This window comes from Accipiter gentilis, chromosome 2, assembly GCF_929443795.1.
Source record: "Accipiter gentilis chromosome 2, bAccGen1.1, whole genome shotgun sequence".
NCBI lineage: Eukaryota > Metazoa > Chordata > Aves > Accipitriformes > Accipitridae > Astur > Astur gentilis.
This window is the reverse complement of record NC_064881.1, coordinates 42,123,621-42,133,262: the sequence shown is the minus strand read 5'-3', so window position 1 is coordinate 42,133,262 and position 9,642 is coordinate 42,123,621. Positions and strand designations below refer to the sequence as shown.

Genomic DNA, 9,642 nt, shown 5'->3' with positions numbered 1-9,642 from the left:
ACTGCTCCAACTTTTTACGCGCCAAGACTCTTGAATGCCCTAGCACAGCACGTGTCCCTCCGCCTCCCGGGCCGGGACTAGCTGCCGGAGGGGAAAAGCGGCGGCGGGGCGAGCGCAGGCGGGGCGGCGGCGGCCCGCTGCGAGGGCGGGCGGGCCGCCGGGGCCCTCGGGGCGGGCGGGCGGAAGGAAGGACGGACGGCAGGCAGGAAGGCGGCGAGGCGGAGGGATCCGGCGGGAGGGCGCCGACCGAGCGGTGCGCGGGCTGCAGTGGCGGCTGGAGCTGGTGCGGGGCCGGCGCGTCCCTCAGTCGCCGCCGCCGCCTCAGAGCGCTCCGCCATGGTGGTCTTGCGGAGCGGCGCCGCCCGCCCGCCCGAGCCGGCGGCCCACGATGGCCGCAGCCGCCGCCGCCCCCCCTTCGACCTCCTGGACTCCAGCTCCGAGTTCATCTCCTTAGAGCCCCCTTCGCTCAGCAGCCGCCGCATCTGGACGCGCTCCGGGGCCGCCTCGGCCGCCGCCAGGGCCGCGGGACACAGGGGCAGCGGGAGAGCCGATGAGGCCGTGAGTACCCACCTCGGGGGGAGGGGGGGGGTTGTTTAAACCCCGGCTCCGCGGGGAGACGGGCCTCGGCCCGGCGGGGTAGGCGCTGGGCTGTGGGGCCGGGGCGGCGAGAAGGCCGGTGGCTGCGCGGCGGGGGAAGCTGTCGCCGGGAGCTGCTGGTGCCGGCCGGGAGCCTCCGGGAGGTGTTGGGGAGGGGGCGGGGCAGCGAGCGGGGAAAGCCGAGCCCCCGCGCAGGAGCACCGGAGAGCGGTGTCACGTGGAGGAAAAAATGGGGGGCGGGGGAGTATTTGGGGTCAGCGCCTACAGCTGCGATCGGTTGCGTTGTCGCCTGTGAAGAAGCAAGGCGGGGTCGCCGGTCGGGTCCCCCGAGCCCAGCCCCCCGTTTCTGGTCACCCTGCGGCTGACGGGGGGCTCGCCACAACCTCTGGTCCGGGGGACCGGTGACAGACAGTGCCTGGGTCGCCTGCTGCTCTGCGAATGTAAACTTTCTGTGTCACTGTATGGTGTGGGGTGTCATCTGTATTTCCCCTTCCCCGCTGACTTTGATTAAATTTGTTACCTAAAAAGTTATCTTAATAAAGATGTTGGAGACTGCTTTGCTTTTGTGGTGGGTAGACCCTGGCTGAACTCTGGGCACCCACCAAAGTCACTCTATCGCTCCTCCTCCTCCTCAGCTGGACAGGGGAGTGAAAATATAACAAAGGGCTCGTGGGTCAAGGTAAGGACAGGAGAGATCACTCAACCAATTACCGTCACGGGCAAAACAGACTTGACTTGGGGAAAATTAATTTATTGCCAATCAACCAGAGTACGGTAATGAGAAATAAAACCAAATCTCAAAACACCTTTCCTCCGCTCCTCCCTTCTTCCTGGGCACAGCTTCGCTCCCAGATTCTCTGCCTGCACCCCGCAGCAGCACAGGGGAATGGGGTATACGGTCAGTTCATCACACGTTATTTCTGCTGCTTCATCCTCCTCAGAGCGAGGGCTCATCACACTCTTCCCCTGCTCCAGCGTGGGCTCCCTCCCACGGGAGACAGTCCTCCACAAACTTCTCCAATGTGGGTCCTTCCCATGAGCTCCAGTTCTTCATGAACTGCTCCAGCGTGGGTCCATTCCACAGGGTGCAGTCCTTCAGGAGCAGACTGCTCCAGCGTGGGCCCCCCACACGGGGTCACAAGTCCTGCCAGAAAACCTGCTCTGTGGGCTCCTCTCTCCACAGATCCACAGGTCCTGCCGGAAGCCTGCTCCAGCACGGGGTTCCCATGGGGTCACAGCCTCCTTCGGGCACCCACCTGCTCTAGCGTGGGGTCCTCCCTGGGCTGCAGGTGGAGATCTGCTCCACCGTGGACCTCCCTGGGCTGCAGGGGGACAGCCTGCCTCACCAGGGTCTTCCCCACGGGCTGCAGGGGAATCTCTGCTCTGGCGCCTGGAGCATCTCCTCCCCTTCCTTCTGCACTGACCTGGGGTCTGCAGGGCTGTTTTTCTTACATGTTCTCACTCCTCCCTCTGGCTGCCATTTCTGTCTGTCCTGCAACTTTTTTTTCCTTCTTAAAAATGTTATCCCAGAGGCGTTACCACTATTGCTGATTGGCTCAGCCTTGGCCAGTGGCAGGTCCATCTTGGAGCCAGCTGGTATTGGCTCTGTTGGACATGGGATGGTTCCAGCAGCTTCTTACAGAAGCCACCCCTGTAGCCCCCCGCTGCTACCAAAACCTTGCCACACAAAGCCAATACAACTTTAATTGTGGTAACGCTCGCAGAGAGAGCGCTCACTGTTTTGATGAGAAGAATGCATCAAAAACAGCACTCGGCGTAAAATGTGTGTGACCTATGACTGCATTCTAGTTGGCCTGAAGTGCCTGTGAAGTACTCCTTTGTCAAGCGTATATAGGTGCTACCGTAGATGCCTTAAAAACAAAGCTCTGTTTAGAAATCAGAACTAATTTGTACTTAATTAAAGCACTTAAGTCTGTAACCTAAAGTGGTGAAAATTTTAAACTTTTTATGATTTTAATCTGCTTTAATAGAAAAGAGACAACTTGCATGATTATAAAGGGTGTTAAGTGGTCTGCCCTATCTGCATCTCAGTGTTGCTTCTTTAATAACTGAACCATTTCACTTTAAGAAGTTCATTGTTTTTAATGTAGCCTTCAAAAGCTAAAGTTCTTCTCTGCTCTTTCCAAGTCAGGCTCCTCTCTGCAGGGTGTCCTGCATTTCCATGACAAATAAAGGCAGACCAGATCCAACTCTGAAGTGGTCTGCTCTTCAGGGGACCCCTGCCTTCGAGTGATGCTTGTAGTGGGCTCTGTTTCCTTCCAGCAGAACTCATTCAGGATTTTCAGTTGCATGGGTTAATTTTTTTTTTTTTTCCATTCTTTTCAAGACTACTGAACTAAGAAGGAAGAAATCCTTGGGGGGTGTGTGTGTGTGTTTGTTTTTTTTTTTAGTTTGCAAACAGTCATGGAACCTGCTTAAAGATCACTGCTTTGCTTTTGCAGTCTACACTAGAAATGGTTGTCAGAGGCTACAGGGAATTCAGCTGCCTGTTGCACCCGAGGGAAGGCTGTGCAAAGTTAGGCAGATGAAACAGCTGGCACGTGTTCTCAGTGTGGAGAACAGGAATGAGGAAGCTAAATGTAAAATTTCACTGACGCCAAAGCAGAATCATCATTATGAAGTTGGCTGTAAGGTTCTTTTTTGTTTTGGTTTCTTTATTATTATTTTTTTCCTCCTTTTTCCAGGCCTTTCTCATGCTTTGAGGCATGGAGTCGTTCTTACCTCTTTTGCAGGATGGCTGGGCTCTGCTGGAGTGTTGTAACTGCAGAGACAGTGCAGAAGTGCCCTAGGTGACAGAGATGATGGCACTGGTGCTAGCTGCGTGTTCAAGTCCTCATGCCTCTTTCCTAACTCGTTGATGTGCAAGGACTTGGTGGTGGCAGCAGCTTTTGCATTTTTTCTGGTATCAGCAAGCGGTTTGTCTCTAGTTATTCGGCTTATTTTATCCACAGAGACTAAGGAGCATACAGCAGAAAGTCGTAAGGTAAACCAGCATCTGATGGGTTTATTCTCTTCCAAGTTTCCAGTCCCAAGGAATTCCATGACAGATCCAAAGTGGCTACTGTCCCTTTGGAAGCTATGTATCTGCAGGTCTGTAACCCTGGTTAATCCCCCAAGTTGAACAAGATTGTTGTCTTGTGATGTGTATTTGAGGGTATTGTGCTCTTGAGTGCCCTTTTTGTCTGGGCAGAGTGGAAACTGGCACTTTTCCAGGCTAAGCCTTCATGAGTTGTCTGTGTAGGGACCGCAGCATCAGAGCTCACGGCCTTGTTGCCTAAGCACATTTATCTGTTCTGATAGTCCTTCAACATAAGAGTTACTTCCTCAAAGATACCAGGTAGCTAAACGCATTTTTTCTAAAAAGACTTTTTAGAAATAATTGCTAATCACTTCCTATAGCATGAAAAAGGTAACAAAATACGAAATGCTTTCACAATTTTAAATACTTCAGAGAAAGATCTCCCAGGTCGCTATAATGGCTTTTTTCTAACATCTGTGCTGACATTCTCAAAGTGTTTGTTCTTCTTTCAGTCTGGGATTTGGCCCAGAGATTTGTGAAGTGCATTATTGCAGTCATCTTTTAACTGATATGGCAAACCTTAAGATTCCTCCCAAGTAAATACTCCTTCTAGATCAATGAAGTAGAAGTAGCCAAAGCGACAGTTATAATTCGTGTATCTTGGAGTTTAAGCAAGCTAAATCTTCCAGAGTCGCTCCCAACTTTGGCGTCTAATTTCACAAGTGATGATGTATTTAGAAATAAAGCCTGTTACTTAAAAAGTTGTCCTTATTTGAAAGTGCTGTATGCTCAGAATAGCTGAATGTGGTAGCTGTATGAACAGTACAAATGGCCTGATCCTTCTTCCCTCTCTGGCTGATCAGGATGAAAACCCATTTTTGGAAAATACATGCGCACACACACGTGCACACATGCACGCGTAAATGTAACATTGATCCCTGTATTGTTTGGTGTTGGGCCCCCAGTTTGCTGGTATTGAGCTCCCACGTGTGCACCCACACACACGCACGTGGGTGCCTCTGCCCACCGGTGCTTCCCTGCTGCCTTTCGTTGATGCAGATTAGCTTTTAATCATGTAACCTAACATTAGAGGTAGTTCCCAGGCACGCCTGTAGATTTGGTAGGATGATACATAAGCCACAGTCGTACCAGCGGTAGGAATACTATGAGTACATTTGCAGGTGGGAGAACATCATTATTTTTTGGTCTAGGTGGGTTTTTTTTCTAGTTGTCTCAGCGACAAATGCTGAAAGTATTGGTTGAAGTCTATATACTCTTGTGTGTGAGTGTGCACAAAAACCTGCCTTCTTCGAATAAACCTAGGCCTCTGTCAAATTAAAAATAAGTTGAAAGGCTTTCTGTTACGATTTTGTTCTTAAACCTTTGAGAGGAAAAATGTTAAAGGTGACTCTGACAGACCAGACTGCCTCTCGTTAAGCTTTAGGTCTTGTTAGAGCCATCTATCCTGGATCCAAGAAACAGAAAATGTCTTTAAGAGTTTAATCCCCGATGCGTCAATTCAAAAGCCAGCTATGCGGAGCATCTCATGAGGCCTGGCTTCACCAGCCCGGAGGACAGCAGGAAGGGAGGCGCTCTTTAAAACGAGCGGCAAAGGAAAGGTGATTGAAATCCTCCTTGTCAAAAGGCTTGTCTTATCATGAGAAGTTGTCAGGGGAACACTGGGGATGGCTTGTTCAAGGTTGTCTGAAGAGAAGACCGTCGGACCGTTATTGCGCAGCTCTGTGGCTCAGGGCTGACCCTTCAGCAGTGGGTGGCCACAGCTCTCACTGCGTGGCCCTGCAAGGGCCTTGCACGTGCATCATTGCCCCCCTGCAGCGACCTTCTTCACGCTTCTGTCCTCATCTCTGTCAACTGCTAATAGAAGTATGCCTTGGTAAAGTTAGTGTCAAGAAGTAGAAGAATCTGGTTGGTTTTCTGTCCCTTTTCAGTGCGAGATTTAGTTTGGCATACTCTTAATGACGCTTTGGGTCGTAAACTGAACAAGCCCCCTCTCGCGATCATCACAGCTTTCTTCATATAGTAAAAGTGAATAGTACTCATCCTCCTTGTAGAAATACCAATGTGAACAAGATCAACAGCTATAAGAAAAGTGCATCTTTATTTCCCTTTGATTTCCTGTGGATAAATGCCGTCCTCCTGAAGGAAATCTTTTAATGTCCCTCTGAATGCAGTTATAAATGGAACAGAGATAGGAGAAAAACTCTCCTAACTAGATTGTAATCCCAGGACATGCAAGGTCAAGCTTGAATGCTCCTCTGAACCAGTTCTGAAATAGAAGTGTTGGGTTTTTTTTCATGAAACACTAAGTTTATATGAAAGGCTTTGCTGCCGTAATTTTTTCAAAGGATATTAAGCTCAGGTTGTCCACGAGAAAAGCATGGCAGAGGGGAGCTTTAGCTTTGAAAGCTGTTTTTTTTCCCCAGAGAGCTACTTTCTTGGTGCGTAAGTGGTTCAAGGCTTACCTGCCGTTAGTTGCACCACTATCAAGTCAGGAGAGTTAAAGAATAAACTTGCCTAAATGAGACAGAATTTCCTTCTTAGCTCAACATACATGGTTCAGATAAATATCTTCTTATTTCCTTCTTTTCCTAGGAATTTTCCTCTGGCAAAATTGAATGTTTCAATGGACACTGTTTAAGATCAATGAGAAAAAACATGCTGCCCTGTTCAGACTCTAGCTTTGACAAAAGCATGGAAATATTAAGTGAAAATGTCAATCAAAGACACTTTACAAGGTATTGTATTTCTAGGTGTTCAATCTCTGCTCAATTTGTAGAATGAAAAGGAAAAGTGAAAGCATGCACAATGAGTCACGTCATGATAAATCTACAGCTAAAAAACTGCAGGGGAATAAGGTTATGTTAGTGTCAGTGCCAGCATCTTAGAACTAGAATCACTCTTCATTGTAGAAGTCTTCCGTTTATATAAAAAAGGTGCATCTTTTCCCAACTCCTTTGAGATCTCTTCTCCACTTCGGTTACTGAGATATTATTTGCCCTACTGAGACTTCAAGACTAGCAGGTTAGGAAATGTCTGTCCGTAAAGAGCTGTGTGCATATGGTACACAGCAGGCTTGGGATCTGAATACTCCTTGTGGTCCCCAGGCGTTTCTTTGCATGATGTGGAGCACTGCATTATAAACTTGGTGAAGTTCCCCAGTCTTGAGGGAGAACTATACAATGCGGTATGATATGATATAATGCTTCGATACAATAATTCTTTCCTCCTTTCCTCTGCCCTCTTTCTTAATGTAGGCAGTTGGCAAAGCCAAAATCAGACCAAAAAAAAGAGGAATATAAAGAAGGTAAGTAGTGATAATTCCTTAGGTTTCCTTTTTAGCCTGGTTTCTGAGGAAGATTGCATTTGGTCACTCTATTTAACTTGGCCCCAAAAAATTCTGAATTCGTCAGCCAAAATCAGCTGAAATTGTGAGAACAGATATCTCGAAGATAGTGAATTTCCTGTGAGTTTTATGAAGAGAAGTAGGTGCAGATAGAAAGATGTGCTATTAATTCTTTTCAGGCTTGGGGAGAGCGCAGTGTGAATTCCAGCCTGCTCTTAGGCACTAGAGAATCTGCCCTTAGCTTGGGTTTGTTCATGACATGGATTTTCTGGAGTCTGCAGGACATAAATTAACTGAAAATCATTCTTGCAAATAGGAGGGAGTATTGCAGTACAGTAATATATGTGACTTAAAAAGTAATTCAGTCATGAGATGCACAAACCCACTGATGTGGGGAAGGTGTCACTGAAGTTCCGTGATTTACCTTGGAACTAAATTGCTGTGCTGAGTACACAAGCAGACATGGTGTGGTGAGGCCACTTGCCAGCAGCTGGGAAAATCTGTTAGCTCCAGGCAGTGTTCTGCCAGCCATGGGCTGAATGCAGGAGGGGGCCTGAAATGCACTTTGTGTGTAGTAATTCAAATTCTAATTGCGCAATGTAAATTGTTATTTACTCGGCTCAAATTTAGTTTTATAGTTGGTGATGATGAGATCAAATCATAGCTGTGTTTATACTAACGCGGTGATATATCTACTACTTTCTCACTGACCTCTCAGCTGGTTTAATGATAGTGCAAGTAATGATCCTGTGGCAAAGGATGCTGTGTGGTAAATACTGGGCAGATCTTTTCTTAAAGCAAGCAAGCATTTGAGTTCTTTCATATTTGGGAGTTTATCTTGAGGCTTTTCTTCTCTTCTAGAGCTTTTGTGTCATGATGCAGAAAATGAAAGTGATGCATGCTTAAACAGCCTACTAAAAACATGCATCTTGAGAAGAGACATCCCACATAAACAATTTTTTAAAACAACTGTTAGATACAATTTTGCACAAATGGAGTAAAAACACCTTAGAGAGAGGTATTTTTTGTTTTCACTTTTCCAGAAAGAAAGTAACTGGAATAAACTTGCCTCCTGCATGAAACAAAAGTTGCATGTTTGTTTTCATCAGATTTGCTTTCCAGTCTATTAAAAAGTTGCTATACAAGTCATGCTTTTAAGTAGGTATTTTAAACATAAGTAATTTAAATTGAATGCTGTGGTCATGACAGTAACTTCTAATTCAGTATTTAAAGAAAAAATCAATCCACTGAAGTTTTTTTTTACATTTTACTAGAGCAACAGTGAAATAAAGGGAATAACATATTTTCTGTCCCAAAATATTTTATATATTAATGCATTTTAGTCACCAGAACACTGAAAACCAGAGCTGATGCAAAAGCTGCAGAACAAGTCCATGAAGAAAATGGGGATTTGGAGGTCCGCCGAAGCTGTAGACTTCGACAAAGTCGTTACACCACTACAAATCAATCTGTTTTGTTTGACAAACTTATAACAAAGTAAGTGGCTTTTTTTCATCACCTCGTAAAGCTACTAAAATGAGTCTTATTAGCAAGCCTTTGTGCTATGGCATAATATTGGCTAGGGGCATTCTCCTTCTTTTGACAACAGAAAAAGGTATTGTTATTCCTTGCAGCAAGAGCTAAATGTATTCAGTGGTGTGATGGGTTGACCCTGGCTGAATGCCAGGTGCCCACCAAAGCGGTTCTGTCACTCCCCCATCCTCAGCTGGAGAGGGGAGAGAAAAATATAACAAAGAGCTTGTGGGTCGAGATAAGGACAGGAGAGATCATTCACTAATTACCGTCACGGGCAAAACAGACTCAGTTTGGGAAAATTAACTTAATTCATTACAAATCAACCAGAGCAAGGTAATGAGAAATAAAACGAAATCTCAGAACACCTTCCCTCCACCCCTCCCTTCTTCCCGGGCACAACTTCACTCCCGGATTTCTCCACCAAGCTCCCCCCAGCGGCACAGGGGGACAGGGATGGGGTTTACGGTCATCACACGTTACTTTCTGCCGCTTCACCTCCTCAGGGCGAGGGCTCATCACACTCTTCCCCTGCTCCGGCGTGGGCTCCCACCCACGGGAGACGGTCCTCCACGAACTCCTCCAACGTGGGCCATTCCCACGGGCTGCAGTTCTTCACGAACGGCTCCAGCGTGGGTCCATTCCACGGTGTGCAGTCCTTCGGGAGCACACTGCTCCAGCGTGGGTCCCCCACACGGGGTCACAAGTCCTGCCAGAAAACCTGCTCCAGCGTGGGGTCTTCTCTCCACGGGGCCACAGGTCCTGCCAGGAGCCTGCTCCAGCACGGGGTTCCCACGGGGTCACAGCCTCCTTCGGGAACCCACCTGCTCTGGCGTGGGGTCCTCCCCGGGCTGCAGACGGAGATCTGCTCCACTGCTCCGGCGCCTGGAGCATCTCCTCCCCCTCCTTCACTGACCTTGGTGTCCGCAGGGCCGCTTCTCTCACATGTTCTCACTCTCTGCTCCAGCGGCTGTTTCTAACTGTCGCAACTTTTTTTTCCTTCTTAAAAGTGTTATTTCAGAGGCGTTACCACTATCGCTGATAGGCTCGTCCTTGGCCAGTGGCAGGTCCGTCTCAGAGCCGGCTGGTATGGGCTCCCCTGAACACA

At 47.9% G+C, this 9,642-nt stretch overlaps 1 protein-coding gene across 5 annotated transcripts in view; it reads left to right on the top strand.

Moving 5' to 3' along the window:
- The first annotated feature begins 192 nt into the window (after nucleotides 1-192).
- Nucleotides 193-9,642, top strand: part of ATAD2 (ATPase family AAA domain containing 2) — a 38,335-nt gene continuing 28,885 nt past the window's right edge. Inside the window, exons 1-4 of one of the 5 annotated variants that reach the window (XM_049827114.1) lie at nucleotides 193-558; nucleotides 6,251-6,393; nucleotides 6,913-6,962; nucleotides 8,345-8,498. In XM_049827114.1, the coding sequence (XP_049683071.1) occupies nucleotides 337-558; nucleotides 6,251-6,393; nucleotides 6,913-6,962; nucleotides 8,345-8,498 (569 nt within the window). In that variant the 5' untranslated portion in view covers nucleotides 193-336. Of the gene's footprint in view, nucleotides 559-2,610; nucleotides 6,394-6,912; nucleotides 6,963-8,344; nucleotides 8,499-9,642 lie in introns of those variants that run through there. The other 4 variants (XM_049827106.1, XM_049827134.1, XM_049827124.1 and 1 more) reach the window with 4 other exon arrangements.